Source organism: Aegilops tauschii, chromosome 1, assembly GCF_002575655.3.
Source record: "Aegilops tauschii subsp. strangulata cultivar AL8/78 chromosome 1, Aet v6.0, whole genome shotgun sequence".
NCBI classification, from domain to species: Eukaryota; Viridiplantae; Streptophyta; class Magnoliopsida; order Poales; family Poaceae; genus Aegilops; species Aegilops tauschii.
Window position 1 is genome coordinate 222,188,212 of NC_053035.3, and position 20,162 is coordinate 222,208,373.

The 20,162-nt window shown below is 43.3% G+C and overlaps 2 protein-coding genes and 1 long non-coding RNA gene across 3 annotated transcripts; 2 read left to right on the top strand and 1 right to left on the bottom strand.

Moving 5' to 3' along the window:
* Positions 1–5,307, top strand: LOC109733359 (uncharacterized). The gene is made up of 13 exons (XM_020292560.4): positions 1–1,011; positions 1,383–1,557; positions 1,645–1,728; positions 1,817–2,058; positions 2,163–2,388; positions 2,832–2,911; positions 2,995–3,079; positions 3,185–3,316; positions 3,448–3,561; positions 3,648–3,695; positions 3,806–3,890; positions 4,659–4,712; positions 4,786–5,307. The coding sequence occupies exons 1-13, from the start codon at positions 809–811 to the stop codon at positions 4,950–4,952; spliced, it is 1,695 nt and encodes a 564-aa protein (XP_020148149.1). The 5' UTR covers positions 1–808; the 3' UTR covers positions 4,953–5,307.
* Positions 5,308–6,825: 1,518 nt separating this feature from the next.
* On the bottom strand, positions 6,826–10,467 carry LOC109733358 (vacuolar protein sorting-associated protein 2 homolog 3). The gene is made up of 11 exons (XM_020292558.3): positions 10,274–10,467; positions 10,004–10,048; positions 9,363–9,397; positions 9,062–9,112; positions 8,871–8,975; positions 8,717–8,788; positions 8,444–8,515; positions 8,205–8,285; positions 8,065–8,100; positions 7,920–7,975; positions 6,826–7,187 (listed from the first exon to the last, which is right to left on the bottom strand). The coding sequence occupies exons 1-11, from the start codon at positions 10,305–10,307 to the stop codon at positions 7,136–7,138; spliced, it is 639 nt and encodes a 212-aa protein (XP_020148147.1). The 5' UTR covers positions 10,308–10,467; the 3' UTR covers positions 6,826–7,135.
* On the top strand, positions 10,464–14,073 carry LOC141042528 (uncharacterized). The gene is made up of 2 exons (XR_012205679.1): positions 10,464–11,612; positions 13,824–14,073. It is a non-coding gene; the product is annotated as an uncharacterized lncRNA (long non-coding RNA).
* The last annotated feature ends 6,089 nt before the right edge of the window (positions 14,074–20,162 follow it).

Here is a 20,162-nt window from a genome sequence, read left to right on the forward strand (position 1 = left end):
GATTCGTTTGAGAACTAGAGCACGGTTATGCTTGTTCTCTGCGCTGATCTGATGATGGTTTTATAGCAACAACCACCATACAAACATCTGGAATAGCAACATTGAACAGTTGTCCCAAGAATGATTCTGAATATGAAGTGTATACCCTAACAAAATGAAATTTAAAAACAAAAATTACCATTAGCAGAAGGGAACGAAACAAGCAATATGTGAGCATTTCACCATACATGGACGCCAGCACCGTTGTTTTTTATTTTTTATTTTTAAGTAGACGCCAGCATGATTTTGCCCATATCAAATGAAGAGAAGTAAAGCAAAGCCACAAAACTCATAAAAACGGTATCACAGCTTCAATAATTTGGGTTTGTTAGATTGTCAATGGATTGTTGTAGTCCGTCTCATCCATATTAATTGCCGCAGCTTTTGTACAACTTTATATGGATCAGAGGAAGTACTTTTTTTTTCCTTAGGAAACACACTCAACCAAAGCCACTCATTCAACTGTGTATTTTTAGCATCCCCTGTTTCTAGCCTACAGGCTGGCTTCTGTGCCACCAGCTAAAACATTTGGCGACTATATTTCAACGCGCTCGGGCCTAAATTCAGGCCAAAATTCCCCACCATTTTGGAGCCATGCAAACAAAATTGTGATCCTAACTTCGGGGGCAGTTCATTCACATGTAGATGGATTTTTACCCCAAACAAATTTTGCCTCAGTCAAGACAAGTATTGGATGCAGTTTCTTCCTAGACAAGGGTGCCTCATAGGCTTATGCATTTGATAGTTTCTTGCTCTTATCCCGTTTGCAATGGATTCTGCGAGGAGCTGGTTCAACAAGCTCCAAACGAGGGAGAAATCCGTCGGCAAGAAGAAAGATATGCCTCCAAGTGGCAAGGAAGGGACCGATGAAGCACCTTCCAGCGCTACGAAGCAAAGGGTTGCCGCGGCAAAGCAGTACATCGAGAAGCACTACAAGGAGCAGATGAAACATCTACAGGACAGGAAAGAGAGGTAAGTAATGAGGATCCGTGCCGCATCTTGGCCGATTGTCATAAGTTTTAACTGTCAATAAGGTCTAGTATTTTACCGGCCCATGATGTAATATGTTTGCCCATATGCAAAATGATAATTGTGAGACCTTTCACGTGTCGTTTCCGTACAACCTTGTGATCCCTGATAAAAGAAATGATTGAATTCAGGAATACTTTGTGTGGTAATTGTCCTATATGTATAAGTTGTGGATTAATGTAATCCTACGAACCATTAAAGCATTATATGCTCATAACATGATTTTGTTCGCGATAGGATTTTACATTGCTGGCCATGTTTAATTTCAAGAAATAATGCTTTAACTGGTGATTTTTTTTTGTTTCACAATATAGACGGTATAGTTTTGAAAGGAAGCTAGCAGATGCCAATGTGTCCGAGGAGGAGCAGAACAACATCCTGAAGCAATTTGAGAAGAAGGAGACAGAGTACATGCGTTTGCAGAGGCACAAAATGAGTGCCGAGGATTTTGACCTGCTGACAGTGATAGGGAAAGGAGCATTTGGTGAGGTAAAACTTCCATGCAAATGTAGGCTCACTCTACGTCCTCTTTCCATCTGTTCTTTCTTCCCAATTGCTGCAAAATTTTCCTTCTAGGTTAGGATCTGCAGAGAGAAGACCACAGGGAATGTCTATGCAATGAAGAAACTCAAGAAGTCAGAAATGCTTCGCCGAGGTCAGGTATGACTATCTTGTGATAAGAATTCTGGGTGTGCGTTTACGTCGAATTGTTCGCTCCGTCTCTGATCATACTTTGGATTTCACACAGGTTGAGCATGTCAGAGCCGAAAGGAACCTCCTTGCCGAAGTGGACCACCATTGCATTGTGAAGCTGTATTGTTCTTTCCAAGATAACGAATTTCTGTATCTCATAATGGAGTACCTTCCTGGAGGCGACATGATGACATTGCTGATGAGAAAAGACACGTTGACCGAGGACGAGGCTAGGTTCTATGTTGGCGAAACGGTTCTCGCGATAGAAGCAATCCACAAGCACAACTACATCCACAGGTATGTGTTCGGCTCCTATAAATGGTACTTTTTTTTGCGGGAACCTATAAATTATACTTGGTATTTTGGAGATTTCCTTATGAACTTGGTACTTGATCTTCCAGAGATATCAAGCCTGATAATCTGCTCCTAGATAGATATGGCCACTTGAGACTATCCGATTTTGGGCTATGCAAACCACTTGACTATGCAGCCTTCCCTGACTTGAATGAGAAGGATGTCACGCCTAATAGAACATCATCGGCTCATGGTGATGGAAGACAACAAACTACGCCGAAACGCACACAACAAGAACAGCTGGAGCACTGGCAAAAGAACAGAAGAACTTTGGTGAGTATTACCTACACCTTATTGAACTGATCATTAATCATTAGTAGCTTATCCATAAATAAACTATGAGAGAGCGGGCATTGTTGTTCGTGTTAAGTATATTATATCTCCTCTTCCTATCCACGTCTTTTGGAATAGTTGGTTGATAGGAATATCTTAACATGGTATCAGACCTGAGATCTTGTGTTCAAGTCTCAGTCCCTGCATTTTCCCCAATCATTTATCCACGCCCACGTCGGGTGTGGGGGGAGGTGTTGATCATTCCATATCCACGTCGGATGTGAAGGGGGGGGGGGGGGGGGGGGGGTTGTTAAGTATATTATATCTCCTCTTCCTATAAAATCGGTCTTTTGGGATAGTTGGTTGATAGGAATATCTTAACAGTTCGTTCGGCCGCTTTTGAACTGTTTCCATGTTTCTGACATGCCCTTAAATGATTGCAGGCTTACTCCACTGTTGGTACACCCGACTACATTGCTCCAGAAGTTCTTCTGAAGAAAGGTTATGGGATGGAGTGCGACTGGTAAGCATAATTTTCGGTATATCACATGCCATTGCATCTGTTGAGTTTCACTCAAATACAAAATGGTTTCCCACTTTGTTTAGGTGGTCACTTGGTGCTATCATGTATGAAATGCTAGTGGGGTATCCCCCATTCTACTCGGACGAACCTATGACAACTTGCAGAAAGGTAGTCATGGGTATCCCCCATTCTACTCGGATTTCCAAGTTTTATTGTTCTCTGCTTTCATCTTATGCAATTTTGTTCTCGTTGCGCATATGTGGGCCACGACAGATTGTGAACTGGAGAACTCACCTTAAATTTCCGGAAGAAGCACGGCTAACGCTGGATGCAAAAGATCTAATAAGTAGACTCTTATGCAGCGTTGACCAACGCCTCGGTACAAAAGGTGCAGAGGAAATTAAGGTTGTTATGTGTCCTTTAAGAATGCCTTGAAACATGCCTCCAATCAAATATCTGAGTCCTTTAAAAAGAAAAGAAAAAAATGGTGCCACTACCGAATTTTTCTTCATACTACTTTGCATGTTCAATATTAGGAGCACATCTGGTTTAATGAAGTAGACTGGGAGAAATTGTATGAAACCGAAGCTGCATACTTACCTCAAGTAACGGATGAGTTGGACACTCAGAATTTTGAGAAATTTGAAGAGGTGGGCAGTTGGTTTTCTTCTAAATTATGTTCTTCTTCATCTCCAGAAGTCAGTACAATTTTTTTTTAATTATGTTGTATTTGCAGTCTTCCGATCATTCTCAAGCTTCATCAAAGACAGGCCCTTGGAGGAAGGTAATTTGCATTTATATATAAACTCTTTCGTTAACATTACAAATTTCAACCTATGTATGCAATAATTTGGACCGCCTTTTCCCCCATCTATTCTGTCATTTGCCTTGCAGATGCTTTCATCAAAGGACCTGAATTTCGTGGGCTATACTTACAAGAACTTTGAACTTGTGAATGATGATGAAGTTCTTGAAATGGGTACTGTGTACTTTCGACTTTCTTTAAATAACTATGTTTGCCTCTTCCATTGCCACCATTTGTTCTTGTTATAGCCGATTATATAAGCAGATATACCATGATTCGAACTGTGTGAACATGTTGAAGTTATTCATCTTGTGTCAATTTTCAAAATTCATGAGTTTGTTATGCCACAAGTTATTTTTTAGGTAGAAACAAATCTATTTTGAATCATGAACTGCTGTGCTTGGTCTGACTTGAGCCTTAAACTATGAATCAATCAATATGAACCCAAAACTTTCTAATCCCGTCTAACATGAACCCTAATCTGGCTTTGAAAAGTAGTTTCATTACACCTGTCACAAATGTTAAAAGTGATTTAGGATGTATGGAATTATATGAAATTAGAAACCGCAAACATTCCTCCAAATATTGGAATGTTTACGAGAGAATCCCTTTTTTTTGTGTGTGGAATACAATGATCTTATTAGTTGAATTTGTTTCCTTTGTTCTTCATAGCACTCTCCATCCCCATGAGTAGTTGTATTCGAGAATTTTTTTTACATCTCCATGAGTAGTTTAAGATTTTTTTTCGAAACCTTAGACGACATAACAACCTTTCAAGACTTGACCTTCTTATTTAAATAGTGACTCTGAAAGTCTGAATCTTCAGAGTTTCAGGAAATTCTGAGGAAATTTACGAACAGCCATAAACAGTGCCATGCTATACCGTTACCATTTTCTTGCTCACTAACAATGCCTTGTTTAACCCACTGCGCGCGCACACAGCTGGTCTGAAGAAGAAGGAGAAGGCGAAGAGACCAAGCGTCAAATCCCTCTTCGGTACGCACCATTCTCGTGCTCAGCTGTGATATGTTTCTCTTGACGAAAAACTTATGCTGCTATAATCACGTAGATGAGCCTGACGGAGAGGAGGAGCAGCAAGCGTCCGGCGAAGACGACGATGACGGCGAAGGCAGCGTCCGGAACCGGAAGACGGAGCCCGAGCCCGAGCTGACGAGGAGCCTCAGCTTGCCGTCCCCCTCCGCCGACAAGCCCAGCCTCGCCTTACCAACGGATTAACGACAGCATCGATTCTTTCCCTTTGTGTACTCTGGACCTTTACGCTATGTCATCAAGTCGGTGCTGTTCCCTTGGATTGATCTATGTATGTACGTCGTTATGCGTCCATCTAGCTCGTAGTGTTATTTCAAACCGGATTAGCTGGAGGGGTTGATACTGCACATGCAAAAACGATTGGAAAAGCTACCTAGGGGTCTTCGGAAGAAAGGATAAACATGGTGATTGTTTATAATTGTTTGGAGGATAGCATTCTTTCTGGACTGCAATAGCTAGCGAACATTCGGTGGGAGGAGTGGCATTTGCGAACTTTTTGCTAGCAGTTTCTTTAGATTCGCATGATATTTTCTTAACGTAAGAATTTCTTCGTAGGATTAGCTTTTTCTTTAGAGAAAGGCATTTTTCTCCTAAAACTGCCACCATTTATTCTTGCGTTGCAACTAAAACTGCTAAAAAGATGCGTTCGCTTGCCATCCTCTCCTAGAAAACCTCATAAAAAATACAATTTGTTGTACCGTTTCTTTTATTTTACTCCCTTCGTTCCAAAATTCTTGTCTTAGATTTGTCTAGATACGGGATACATCCGTATCTAGACAAATCTAAGACAAGAAGATGTATCTAATATCCATATTTAGACAAATTTAAGACAAGAATTTTAGAACGGAGGGAGTATTTGTTTATCAATTCCTACCATTCCATGCAATTTAATCTTGGAACTAGCAGGACGAGAAACTTGAAAACCTTCTTCACGTGTTGAGGACAAGTTTATGTTGTGTTTTGTGTGCAGGTATCGGTGACTTTTTTTTCTGCTAGAAAACTTCCGGTCTATTCATCTTTAATCATTATAGTACAGCGAACACCTGAAATAATAAAAATTCTCATCAAGTTCCAAACAGATTTAGATCCTCGCCCGTTGTCTGGCTAGCGGGGCCACCGTTGCTACCTACTGTAGCATCGTAGAGGAGGTATCTCATACCCCGTCTCCCGATCTATTTTTGCCACAAGACCCAAAATTGTTTGGATAGCCTTATGAACAAACATGATGGCGTGTATGTTCGTGTCCGACACAAACCCTCTAATTCAAGGACACCTAGCAGCACCCCAATGTCATGAGCCCACTGCTAGACGTACAAGACATGCGAAGGTGTAACATCTGGAATGGCAAATGTGCTTGATATTTATGAGGGGTCTTTCTACCATTCAACATGCATAGAAATAATTTGGTGAGCCCAGTGCTAGACCTACAAGACATGCGAAGGTGCAATATCTGAAGGTGCAACATCTGGGGTGGCAAATGTGCTTGATATTTACGAGGGATATTTCTACCATTCAACATGCATAGAAATAGAACCAATGTCAATCACAAACAAATAAATATTTCTTGAATAGTATGTCTCCTCCATGAAGGTCCTCCGGCGACTCCAATAGCATGGTCGGATCTCCATCCTGTTCGTCAGGCCGGGACGCCTGGATCTCCATCCGAGTAACGCGGTTGTTCTATGTCCTTCAGTTACTACAACTAGTAATGAATTACAGAGAATCACAAGCCGACATGTAGGTTGTAGTACATTATAATGATAGCGCTTAGGCTCTAGCCGACTTGACAAACCCATGACTGCATCTCATACATGAGCCATACCATTCACCGCAAACATGCAAAACCAAGTGACAAATAGGTCAAAACTGATAAATCTCTGTGTGTGGTCCAGCCCTAGTGGGGGTGGGGGGGCTGGCATAACGCCACCATTAATGTGTAATTTTGGTCCTGGACTGGGTTGTGCCCGTTTGCCATACTTTTGGTCCAGAAACGAAATTTAATGTGTAACCACCTCAAAGAAGAAAATGAAACTAGCTTGTAAAAGAAGCACATTAAACCTTACGAGCAAAGAGATACTATATGAAATATCTCGACTTTTTACACTAAGCATTGTAACTACCCAAACAAATCACTCCATCGAAGCATAAACTCATCAGTTCCAGCCTGCATGGCCACAGTAATAGCCAAGCAATCAAGCTTTTTACAGGACTCCCTTAAGATCAAACTCTGGCGGCGTCATCTGCCCCTCACTTTCTAGTAAACCATCCCCCATCCAATATTCACAAATGCAAAATGTCTTTCAGGTCCCCAACAAGAATTTGAAGCCTAGGCACTCTGCGTGGAGAGAGGGTTGCAAAGGGGAGTCACTTTATGGATTTTTCAGAGCAGCCAGCCTCTGCTCGAGCTCTTCCAATTCCGAACTGTAAACAAGGTAACCAGTGTCATTAACATGGCAACTTATATCAGGTATAGGTGTAGATTCATGGAAGCAAGGGGAGCAGTCGTAAGCCCAATATTGAGTGGAAAAAAGATCAAGAGTACATAAATAGCTGTTGGAGATAAGTGTGCGTCAGCAATGGTCGAAGTAATAAGATCCTACACCAGATCATGTTTAATTCTTTTAAAGAAATGCAGACAAAATATCATGAATACAAAATCAAAGTAAATGTTCTACTTCGAAACTACTTTATCCTTCTTTTTTATTCGGTACACAAAAACATACTCCCTCCGTCCCAAAATAAGTGTCTCAACTTTGTAGTAATTTTAGTACAAAATTGTACTAAGGTTGAGACACTTATTTTGAGACGAAGGGAGTGTGATTCCGACTCTAAGAGTTTACTCTTTTTAAATAGGATTTATTAACTATTCCGATGTGTTGCATAAGGGTAACAGTGGGGAGCTAAGGTAGTCTTGGCCCATCGCAGTTTGAAGTTCAAAAAATATATTACCTCCGTACCAAAAAGCTTGTCTTAGATCTGTCTAGATACGGATGTATCTAACGTGTCTAGATACATCCGTATCTAGACAAATCTAAGACAAGCTTTTTGGGACGGAGGGAGTAGTAACCTGGATTCCTTAACAAGGTATGAAGGGTCCAAGGGGGGTATAAAAATGAAGAAAATAAACGACTAAAGATCCAGGATCCTGCATACCTCTCATCAGCCTGAACCTTCTTTCCAGCAATTCTTCCTTTGGGAGCCGAGGACAACTGCAAAACAGTGTCAGGACAAGAGAAATTTCGAACAAGAGTTAGAATCATAGTAATGAAAAAGGGGTTGCACTGGTAGCTTCAACTACCTGTGAGGCAACGTCAACACCAATCTCGTCGAGCACCTAAAAGAGACATTGAAAAGAATGAATAATCGAAGAAACATGCTAGGAAGAGTCTTTCAAAGAGATGCTACCAATTTGGATTGAGGTTGGACACTGGAAATAACCTGGTTAGCAAGCTCTTCAGTTTCGTCCTCAGCCTGGTCATCGTCTAAGACATTGTCGATTGAGTCTGACATCATCTCGTTCTGCACAAATAACAAGGATAATCAGTGCATACACTTTGTCATAATCTAATACACAGGAACCCATCACATGCTTGTGAGCTTCCCAGGAAAACAATGTAAAATCTTGTCAAATTGAAAGCAATCATTCTATGAAAGTAGGATGGCCATAAGTTGCATACCGTCCTATCCATTTGTGCTGACTGCTTTTGGAATTCTTGCATTACTTTCATTTGCTTGGCGGGATCCATTTGCTGCAGCAAAAATAAAACAAAATTTATAGTAGAACATGTGTTCCGATTCTTACAAAATTGTGTTCTACATCCCAGAACAAAGACACACAGAAGTTACTACTGTAAGATTTAAGTTCAAAGATACTGTGTTAGTATACACTTGGTTTTTAAAATTTTAAACACCTGGAATGTATCATGCCAATAAGTTTGGTAGGCTATTACCTTGTTCATAGCTCCCATCGCTTTACTCGCACTTTGCATGCCAGCAGACACTGAAGTGTTGGCCTGCATCGCCTAAGGACAGAGTACGGCAACAAAACAAGAAAATTAACTCACCACCATGTGTCGAAGAAAGAAAAAAAAGGAAAATATTCACCTGTGTGTGTGTCGCGATGCCACGAATCTGAGCTCGACTACCTTGTAAAGTAGATATTTTTTGTCTTAACCTGATCAGTTGACGGGCCAGAATTTTAGTTGCGGCCTGCCAAATAGAAGGGTATCAGGAGAACCATACTGCATGATTTAGAACAAAATTAGTGCGTCAAACCGAAATATAAGAAATAAAACCTCATTGCCAGTTTTTGCAGTCCTTTTGATTTCAGCAACTAGTCTCTTTTCCTAATTGGAACAAAAAACAAGGTGAAGCTGTGGTTACTGCTTATTCAACTGGTACAAATAAAATAGAGAAACACAGCAAGAAAATATGTGTGCGTCATATGGAGCGTGAAATATGTGAAGAACTACATGGAGCAGGCTTTAACAACTTGTCAAATGACTGAACGTATAAAGTCATTCCATTGGCAGGTATCCTGAGCATTTTTTTTCTCATTAACCACAAAAGACAGGGTATGTGATTAAACATACAGACCTCTTGTTGTAATGTCCCGATGTCCCTCTCAATACCTACAGATGACACATGTCAGGAATTAGATCATCTCGAAACCTGCATAGTTGAACTATTGGGAGAAAGCATGGCTAACATGGTTTTCTATAAAATGTCATAGTTGACATTAACCGAAATTCTCAACATGTCGTTTCTAGGACAGGATGCAGAATAGTATTTCCCTCCATGTTTCATAATTCAGTCAAACCTCAACTCCTCGAGTTTCAACAACTTTTTTAGCAAACATGCAAAAGCTTGGAGCGTATGTGTATTATGATACCGTAGAATGTAAGGAATCACAGATGGTATGTCAAACCGTGCTATACAACAGCCAAGGGCTGTGAGTACATAATATTCAATTTCAATCAAATTTCGAGCATTCAATTTACACAAAATAACAGGGATTGAACCTTAAATCAGAAGATAACCTAGATGGAAACTACAATTGCCTCGAACAGTTGATCAGAAACAATCGAATATAATGAACCAGCCTTTGATTCAACTTGCATTAATTAGGTTCAAACTACAGCTAGCACATGTAACTTGGTATACTCTGACCTAATAACTAGCATTTAAAAATGGCAATCCACTTGAGCGCCAAGTGTGCCGGAGCACAAACTACTCACCTCTTGTCGCGTTCGTCAGCTCCCGCTTGCTGTTCCTGATCGCCTCTGCACAGCAGAAACCGCAATCAGGGATTCAGAGCTCAGGGCACAACGATTGAGCTAGACACAGGCGTACGGAACCCTAGGATCGTCCCCGAAAGCAATCCGATCGATCAGAACTCGAGCTACGCAGCGCCGGCGCGCGAAGCGCAAATTGGAAAGGATCGCGTGAGCCGAGGCCAAATTAGGTGAAATTTTGAACGGTGGGGATGGGGAGGGGTTGAGTCGTACCTCGCGGCGTTGGCTTCTTCGCGAAGGGATTCATCGCTTCCTCGGTGCGCTCGCCGCCGGGAGGAATCGAGGAGGGGCGGTGGGGCGTGGGAGAAGAAGGCCGGCTACCGCGTACGTGAGGGGATGGATTCTTTGTTTGGGTTCTTCCTGGTAGTTGCGCGGAAGGGCTACCACGACTGACCGACTGGTACTTTTTTTTTTCGAATCAACTACTCCCCCCGTTAGTTATTTCACACAACTCAAAATGAACTGTTTTGTACAAATACCCGTGCGTTGCAACGGACGATTAAATTAATAGAACATGGGCCTTGTCATTCCACAACACTTATTACCTTTAATTTTGACGAGCATCAGTACATAGGCATTCTTGAGTATCACTTTTCAGGAAAAGCCTCTCTAACATTGTTTGTCATGATGTATTTCAGCTCCGCACTTTCATCCGATGAAAGAGTGGTGGTGCACGCACACTCTTAGAAAAAGATGTGAATATTTCTTAAAAAAAGATGAGAATAATAAGATTTAATAACGACTAAAGATGATGATAATATTAATATGTAATAGTTCCAACTAAGTTTTCATGAAAGTTTATAAAAACTTAAAAATATTTGAACCTCTGTTAAATCCCGGCCAAGAAGTCTCTATTTACTGAAAATAAAATTGTTTCAGTTTGAGTAACCACAAAGTAGGGAAAAACGATTAAAAGTAGGATATCACTCAAGAGCCAGCCCCGACCCATCTTTCTTTAAGCCCACTAAAGTAGCCGGCACAGCCCCAATGCCAGCCTCTTCTCGCAAAAAATAAATAAAGAATGCCAGCTCTTCCATTGCTCTCTCCTCCTCCTCGATGGTGAACAGCGGGGGCACGCTTCTGCTCACTTTCTCCTCGCACCGTCTCCCCGATCCGCCTGGGAGCCACCTGCACACAGCCGACTCGCTCTCCTTTGCCTCAGCTCGCCGTCCTCCTGCCGTCGCTCAGTGGCGAGACCACCACGACGCCGCTCGCTCTCCTCCCGTCGACCTCCTCCTCTCCTAGATCTCTGCAGAGTGCCTCCTCCTGGACGACCTCGCGTGTGCGGTGCCCGCCGCTTCACATATCAGCGCAGCCACCTTGCTGCCGTCCGGGAGAGCCTCCCGACAGCAGTCGCTGGCCTCCCCATTCTCCCCCGCGCCTGGCTTCCCTCCGCCTCGCCCTGCTTCCGTCACGCCGCCTCCGCGCCAGCAAGTCCCGACACCGGCGAGCCACTGCCCTTTGGGTGAAGCGGTGCTCCCGCGTATGCACCTGTGGCGGGCCGGCTGGTTGATTAGGCGCGCACTGCGGCCTCGGCTTCAATTTTTGACTGGTTAGTCCTCCTTTCCGCTCAGCCCTCTTGTGGCATACGAGTAGAATTCACTTTGATTAATTAATTACATATTAGATCTGGTTTAGCGTTTTAGAACCGCTTTGGTCGCAATTGGTAGATTTAGTGGTAACCTCGCCTCACTCGATGATGGTTCAATTGTCTCTGCTCCAAATCTGCAGACTCTCTGCTCCAAATGTGTGCCGAGCATCTTCTTCAATGACATGTAAGTAACTGTCAGAAAGTAATCCAATTCAAGAAAGCAAGCTTGCACAATGCAATTTGCTGCTTGTTCATAGAACCATAATTCCAATCATAAGTTCAACAAAGTTTTAGTAAGCAAATCAGCTCACCGTCACAGCCACCAATGTGTTCCCCATTAATGAAGACATTGAGAACAGTCCTCTGCCCAGTCCATTCAGCAAGAGCTAACTGAATCTCAGGTCCATCGCCTTGATAAAAGATAACATGGGTTAGTTCAATAAGAGTTTCTCCCAAGACCTGTGCCGATCATCCCAATGCAGAGCCAATACATGATGCAATTAGAAGTTAGAACATGCTTGATGTTTATCATGAGCATCCAGTAATCACTTAGCTACAAGCTGCAGATGAGTAGTAGAGTAGTACGACCAGGAGCAGAGTGTAAAAAAACATGTATTGCTCAGAGCATGTAAACACTAAAAAGAAGAGTAACTAATCTGAGGTTTGGATGATAGCACTTAGATTACATAGTGCGTCATAGTTGGGTGCGTGCGACCTCAATTGCTTCTTCTTTGTTGCCAGAAAACTCAATTGCTTCTTTATTGTCTAACCAATCATCAAAGCTCCCAAGAGATTTGAGATCACACTCACATCATTACTTAGTGAGCTTACTGATTACTTACAAAATCATTGTTCCATAAATGGTGTTGTCATAAATTCTTTTCCAGGCCACAGTAGTATGAAGCTCTTAAACTGAATATGTATAGTATTCCAACAAAACAGTACACAGGGAAATCCAAATGCAGGAAAATAACTTGCATTAAGCTCTTATAAACCCAGCAAGTACACCATTTCAACGGAACAGTACACAGTAACATCCGGATGCAGGAAACTTAAGGTTATTATTCATCTAAATTATTGGGAGCTCGATACCAGTAAGCTGAGTCTGATCAAACTATCTACATCACTGTTAGATATTGCATATTTTGTCTACCACTGTACAATATACATGCATCTGTGCTTGCGGCGGAGGCGAAGACGAGCCATAGAGTTGTAGGAGCGAGCAGCAGAGCGAAGGGAGGCTCAGAAGAAGAACTCTAGCAGGCGGCGCGGTGGAGCAGTAACGGCTACGCTCACCGATGGTGGCGAGGCGTGGAAAACAAAGACCATGATTTCAACTCTTTGTGGACATACCTCAAGCGTAGGATCGGCCGACAAATTTCCGGTGAACTGTGGAGCACTGTTGGAAGCCAGTATGTTTTCTGTCGAAGTCTAACGAGGCGACATTGGACGGTTTTCCGGCGAAGTAGGCGGAGACAACATTGGACATATTTTGTCGGACGTCGTCTTGTTTTCTGGCAAAGTCTGCGAAGGCGATAGTGGGCGGACTACCGGCGAAGGTGGACAGAATTTGTCGGATGACGTCTTGCTTTCCGGCGAAGTCGGCGGAGGAGACATTGGGTGGACTTGAGGAGAATTTGCAATGCAATTTATGTGGAGTGTCGAAATGTCTTGTAACTGGGATTTCGAGACTGATCGGGTCTTCCCGGGAGAAGGAATATCCTTCGTTGACCGTGAGAGCTTATAATGGGCTAAGTTGGGACACCCCTGCAGGGTGTTATCTTTCGAAAGCCGTGCCCGCGGTTATGTGGCAGATGAGAATTTGTTAATATCCGGTGGTAGAGAACTTGACACTTGACCTTAATTAAAATACATCAACCGCGTGTGTAGCTGTGATGGTCTCTTTTCGGCGGAGTCCGGGAAGTGAACACGGCTTTTGGGTTATGTTTGACGTAAGTAGGAGTTCAGGATCACTTCTTGATCATTGCTAGTTCACGACCGTTCCGTTGCTTCTCTTCTCGCTCTCATTTGCGTATGTTAGCCACCATATAAGCTTAGTGCTTGCTGTAGCTCCACCTCATTACCCCATCCATTCCTTTAAGTTTAAATAGTCTTGATCTCGCGGGTGTGAGATTGCTGAGTCCTCGTGACTCACAGATACTTCCAAAATAGTTGCAGGTGCCGATGATACCAGTGCAGGTGACGCAGCTGAGCTCAAGTGGGAGCTCGATGAAGATCTTGCTCTTTGTGTTGTTTCTTTTCATGTTGTTCAGTAGTGGTGCCCAGTTGGGACGATCGGGGATCTAGCAGTTGGGTTGTCTTCTTTTCTTTTGGTTCTGTAGTCGGACCTATGTGTGTACTCTGATTGATGTATGATTTATTTATGTATTGTGTGAAGTGGCGATTGTAAGCCAACTCCTTATCCCATTCTTGTTCATTACATGGGATTGTGTGAAGATGACCCTTCTTGCGACAAAACCACAATGCGGTTATGCCTCTAAGTCGTGCCTCGACACGTGGGAGATATAGCCGTATCGTGGGCGTTACAAGTTGGTAATCAGAGCCATCCCCGACTTAGGAGCCCCCCTGCTTGATCGAATCGCTGGCGTTGTTGAGTCTAGAACAAAAATATTTTGAGTCTTAGGATTATATATATCGGAGAGTAGGATTCTTTTTACTCCTCAGTCCCTTCGTCGCTCTGGTGAGGCCTCCTGACGTAGAAATTTTGACTTTTCTCTCCTCAAATTTCACTAAAAAAAATTTTAGGATCACACGGGCATCTTGGAATCGCTCCGATGGTTTTGTGACGAGAACATTGTTCTTGGTGCCTCCTGACATTTAGGGGTTGTGGCAGTGTCCCGGGGAGTTGAGCTCCGAGGTGTTGTCGTCACAATTTTATCGTTGCAGTTCTGGAATACCTGAGTTTCGCCGACATCGAAATCTCTTTTATGCAGTTGTTGGTGAGATCACCTCGACGCCACCCAGTACTGGGGCGGGAGTTCGGGAGTATTGCCATAACTCGTATAACGGATGCTTTTCGAAGGTTGAGGTAAATGATTTCCGAAGGTTTCTTGGTTATGTGTTGAAGGATGGATACAGCTGGATCTAGGTATTGTTAGTTTGGGTGATATATTTTGTGTCCCCTGTATCCCCAACATCTGATTGCATAACCAGAAAGTTTCGGGAGTTTATGAGTGGGAATTCAAGTAGCTCCTAGGATATCTTTCCGACAGATGCATGATATGAGATTGGGGTTCGACGTCTAGTGATCCGCCTTTCCACGGTTGGTTTTACAGTGGTCTCGTAGTGTCTTAAAGAGTCCTTGGCTATGCCGACTCGGGGACGCTTCGTATGTCATGTGCACTGCCTTGTACATGATGGTGCTGTACGATCGAGCCCGTGTGGGCCCCACCACGAAAACTTCGGACGAGATCTCTATCATATGTTTGTTCCGGCTTATTCTGCAAGCCAAATCCTTTGTTTTTTGTTTTGTTTTGTTTTGTGGTTTTCGAGTTGCTTCAATGACAAGTGTTGATTCCATACCTTATCCTAAGTGGTGTTCTCATATTTATATGTGGATGCTAATCCTTCTTCATCTTCAAGGTTGTCTTTTCAATTCTTTTCAACCGGTGTGCTTCTCTTCAAGCGGATCCGATCGTTTCAACATTCGCGAGATCAATTCTAAGTTTTCTCAACGGTATCCATTCCATCTGCCCCAAGTTGCCTTTGTTTTCCCGCCCTCCCATCCTCTTTCTTCAAGGACTCAGATTTCTTAATCAAGTATCATTTTTATTGATACGAAGTCTCTTTATTCTTTTCTTTCAATGTTCTTATCCGGTGATTTTCTCATGAAGATACTAACGGAGCTTCAAGTTTATTATTCTTCGTTCTTTTTCTTCTCCGGTGGACTTAAGTCAAGCTTTCAGTGTTGATCGTATTCTTTTCCTCGTTTCAAATGTTTTTCTCATGCCGGTGTATCTCTTAATCATTCACCTCTCGCATTGCCATTCCCAATCCGTTCAAGCTTTCTCGAGGTTGTTATCTCTTTCAAGCCATTTAATTCAACCGGCTTAATCTCTCTTTTAAATTGTTCAACGGTGTTTCTCTTGAGTGGGCCCTAACCCACAGGTATTTTCCCAGAATCTTACCTGACTCTTCTAATCTTTCTGGAGTCATTCTCAAATTCATTGCAAAGTGACGTAAGAATGAATTATCATCAGTCAAATGTCTTTCTCCAAGATCTTTCAAATTCTTTTCATTGTTGGTTCAATCTTTCTAATTGTCATTCCGGAGTGCCTCAATAATTCATGGTGGTGTTTCTCATCATCATTCTCAACATTTGAAGACCGAAGAACAATTTCTCCTAAATCTTGGTCCGTTCTCTTGAAGATTCATAGTTCTAGCTTATGCCATCCTCTCATAATTGTTTTCGATTGTGAGAATTCTTTTCTTACCCATCCGAAGCATTTCAGAGTTGTTTTCATTTCTTGATCATCCAAAGGCTATCATTTCAGAAAGAATTATTCATTCAAGCTTCCAGCTCTCGTTCTCCAAATCATACCGGTGCATCACTCAAATATCCTCTAATCAGTTCATGATCGCTTCGTTCTCGTGTATCTAAATTCTGTCAAGTATCTTCATTCATTTTCTAATTCTTTCTGTTGAATTGTGCCTTTGCTACTTTCATTTTCAATTCTCGCGGTAGTTCGTTCAAGATTTCCCTTCCCTCGTTATCATATCAATTCATTCGTTGTTTCCAAATCCTACCGGTGGTTCGATGAAGACCTTCCTAAGTTGAGCAATATCCCTCTTTAATCCTTTCTACGAGAATAAGTAGTATGAAAAATCCATTGCTTGCCATCAATTAATTGGTGAAGGACGAGCATAATGTAATTCTTATTTTTGTTTCATCGAGTAAATTCAACTCCTTATTCCGGAGGTTCATCAAAATTCTTGATTTCATTTGTTCATTTTTCTTTCCGGAGTTCCAAGTTTTTCTCGGTTATATCATATCAAAGCTTCATCTAAATCATTGCAAGGCTTCACCTTGTGTTGTCAACTTCTCTTTCTTTCTATCATCCTTTTGTATACCGGAGTTCTTCATGGAGGCTCTACATGGTGCTTCGTCAAGGATTCCTTTCATTCTTCAATTGTTCTTCAAGATTTCTCTCGGAGTCAAGATCCGTCAAGCTATACTCTAAAATAAACATGGTGCTTAACACATGTCTCTCTTGAGGAGTTCAAGCATTCTTCATCTCGCATTCCAAAGTGCAATTCTTTCTACCTTATCGTTTGAGATGGTGCTATGTCATTCTGGATAATTTCCCTTCGGGTTCATGATTCATAAAGTTTTCAAGAGTGACATATCTAAATCCATCATTTTGTCTTCGTTCAAGAGGTCTTTTCAACCAATCAATCTTTTTGTTGGAGTTGTATTGGGTTATATTTCACCTATAGCCTCCCCTAAGGAATGTAGCTATTTGTGGTGTTTATCAATGATCCAAATTTTCTCCTATCCTTTTGGTGAAGAAGTTTTCATCTCCTTGTTGATCCCAATTCAATCAATCATTGTTTCCGTTAGTGGCAGTTTGTCACCTCATAATGTTGAGATGTTTCCATAAGCCCACTACAAGCTTTTTCTTTTCGCTGTTGGTTTCCAACAACTCCGTTCAATCCTACTTCGTAAGGATGCTCTTTAAAATTCATTTATGGTAGGAGATGTTGGTTTCACTCTTCGTTCTATTCACTCCAACTATCTAACTATCATGCATTGTTTCCGGAGGCTTTGTGATGTTGCTCTCTTCGACCAATCATCTTGTTTTGTCAAGATCATGTGTTTTTTTCCTTTCTTATCCGTTTAGCCGGAGCGTCGTGTTTTCATTCGAGTTCTCTCATCTTATCAAGTTTTGTCTCCTTTTCAACCGGAGTGCTGTCTGAAATCTTTCCTACCCCTTGTGACATTCTTTCATTAGTTCCGGAGGAAATGTGTTGTTAATTTCATCGAGTATCCTCTCATCTTGTCAAGATCATGTTCAATTCCTTCCATTTACAGTCGGAGTGCTGTCCAAATTATATCATTCTTATTCCTTCTTTATCTTGTTTTAACCGGAGTGTTGTGTATATCATTCCTCTTCTAACCGGAGTCTCATCCTGCTTTCATTTTGCTAAGTTCATATTCTATGCTTTCCATTTTCCAACCGGGGTGTTGTCGTAATGGATCCTTATCGTTCCTTGTACATCTCTTTTCAACCGGAGTGCTTGCATGTACTTCTTGTCCATTGTAACCCGTAATGTTCATTGTTCCTTTTTTCTAACGGTTTGTTTTCAACTTTGTTCATCTTCGTTGTTTTCTCTCTTTTAATTCGTTCAACGGTTCGTGGTTTCACTCGTTTGTCAAAGAAGCAACTCAGTTTACCTCTCCTCTTCCTTTTCTGCTTCTCTCCGGTGCCATCCTAGATCTCGGGACGAGATCCTTTTGTAGTGGTGGAGTGTTGTAACGCTCCAAGACCGACGCTTCAGAAGACTTCCATATTTTTCGTGATCACCGTGTGTTTCTTTTGGTGCTTGCTCTTTTATTTTTGCATTGCATCATGTCATCATGCCATCATGTCATTTAATTTTTAAAAAACTCAACTAAGTAAATTGCATGGATCTTCGATCCATTTAAATCGAGGGAAATGCACATGGTGATTTCTCTTTATAACATATATCCTCCCAATATTGTTAGGGAGCTATATTAAAATATTCCACTAATTGGAGTTCATCATAACACACTTGCAAATATCCCAATGCCTTTGTTATCTTAATTCTTGGTCTCCAACCTTGCCATTTATTCTTTCATCATATTCCGGAGCTCCACCAAAAATCCGAACATTTTTGGACCTTACCAACCCTCACTTCCTATTCAAATCATTTGAATTTAAATCAAATGAGTTTGAATTTAAATCTTTCAATCATGGCCTTTTCTATTTTCTCAAAACAAGCACATTGTTGTGAGTCCGGAAAAATTATCCGCGTGTCCAACTTCTTCCCCAACACCTCCTTTCTTCTTCTTTTCTTCTTTGTTATTTTCTGTTTTAGAAAATAAGAGAGTAGGGTGAAAGAGAGAACCAGGCCGACCCATCCCCACAGGCCCAGGCGTTGGCCTCCAACAGCCCAGTCATCCCCATCTTAACCCTAGCCTCCTCCCGATCCCCTCGCTCTCTCCCTCAATGCCCCATCCAGCGCCGCCAGGAGCCCCGATCCCCATCTCCCTCCGCTCGATCTCCTCCTCACCCTCTCTATCTCCTAGCGCGCGCCCCCTTCGCCTGCCTGCTCCCTCTTGCTTCTTCGACCTCGCCTCGCCCCGCGACCCCGCCGCCGCTCCGGCCGGCGAGCCCATGCTCCGACGCCGCCGTCCTCGTGCTGCAACGCTGCCGGCAAGCCCTGCCTCTGTCTCCTCCTTCCCCGCGCGTGAGATGCTCTCCTCCGCCAGCCACCTCCCGCTCACCTCCTTCTTCTCTTCCTCGCGCGCCCGCGACCATGGCTGCCTTGTCATCAAGCTCGCCTTCGTCTCCCTGGTGGCCGACTGCGTCGACCTCCTCTGCAAGGACAAGCCACTGCTGCTGCCACCACCACCACCTTGCTTCGTCGCTCGCCTCCCCCACGACCTCGCGTTGCCCCGCTGCCCGAGCCGTCCTCTCCGCCTTCCTCCTGCGCGGCACACACATGCCCCGCGCCTCACCTCCATGGCCTTCTGCCCGAGCCACCACGACCACGTGCGCCTCCTTCATGGTTGCTGTGCTGTCGGTTTTTCATGCCTCGTCCTGCTGCTGTGGGTGCCTCGCGAGCCGCCGATGTCCTCGCGAGCTGCTCTGTCCGATAGGGCTCCCTTCCAAGACGAGCTGGCTGCCCCGTTGGCCCTGCTGCCTTTGTCGTGGCCAAGTCAAGCCAGACGCCCGGAGTACATCTTTGGTTGCACACCAAGTCGGCCATGCCTTGCTGCCTCCTGTACACTGTTGGTCAACAGTTGATGCACGCCAAGTACTTCGACTACAGCCGATGCCCCGAGGACACAGAGTACGACTACACACGGCGATGCGTCAAGTTCCACTACCGTCGACCCCATGGACCGCCAAGTTCTTCTACCAATGACTCGATCGTCTTCAAACGTGTACAACTAACGTCGCCAGCCCGCGAGTGCCACTACTTCCCACGACGACCCGTGAACAACTACTTACACTTCGAACCCGTCCGCCCCGAGACGTACGCTTCAAAGGTATAATGACGAGACGACCGCCCGTGTACGAATGCATGTTGTCTGAGATGAACCGTATGTTTGCACCGTGCCCGTTTGCTTCATGCACGTTCCTCCTCGGTTGCCATGCCGTCGACCTGTGGGAACCCGGTAACCGGGATCACCCCACCATCTTTTGCATGTTCCGCACATCCGCACACTTGCTCTTTTGCACCGGTATCTCCGTGAGCTATCAGAACCGATATGTTGCCGTGGCATCATTTTCGGATTCGTTG

What these genes read in the sequence shown, in the direction of transcription:
- LOC109733359 (XM_020292560.4), top strand. Translation starts at nt 809, where the DNA reads ATGGATTCTGCGAGGAGCTGGTTCAACAAGCTCCAAACGAGGGAGAAA. An exon ending in AAGCACAACTACATCCACAG is followed by an intron (nt 2,059 to 2,162) that starts GTATGTGTTCGG and finishes TTGATCTTCCAG; the next exon opens with AGATATCAAGCCTGATAATC. An exon ending in TATGGGATGGAGTGCGACTG is followed by an intron (nt 2,912 to 2,994) that starts GTAAGCATAATT and finishes CACTTTGTTTAG; the next exon opens with GTGGTCACTTGGTGCTATCA.
- LOC109733358 (XM_020292558.3), bottom strand. Translation starts at nt 10,307, where the DNA reads ATGAATCCCTTCGCGAAGAAGCCAACGCCGCGAG. An exon ending in GAAGAAGCCAACGCCGCGAG is followed by an intron (nt 10,049 to 10,273) that starts GTACGACTCAAC and finishes TCTGCTGTGCAG; the next exon opens with AGGCGATCAGGAACAGCAAG. An exon ending in TCGGGACATTACAACAAGAG is followed by an intron (nt 9,113 to 9,362) that starts GTCTGTATGTTT and finishes TGTTCCAATTAG; the next exon opens with GAAAAGAGACTAGTTGCTGA.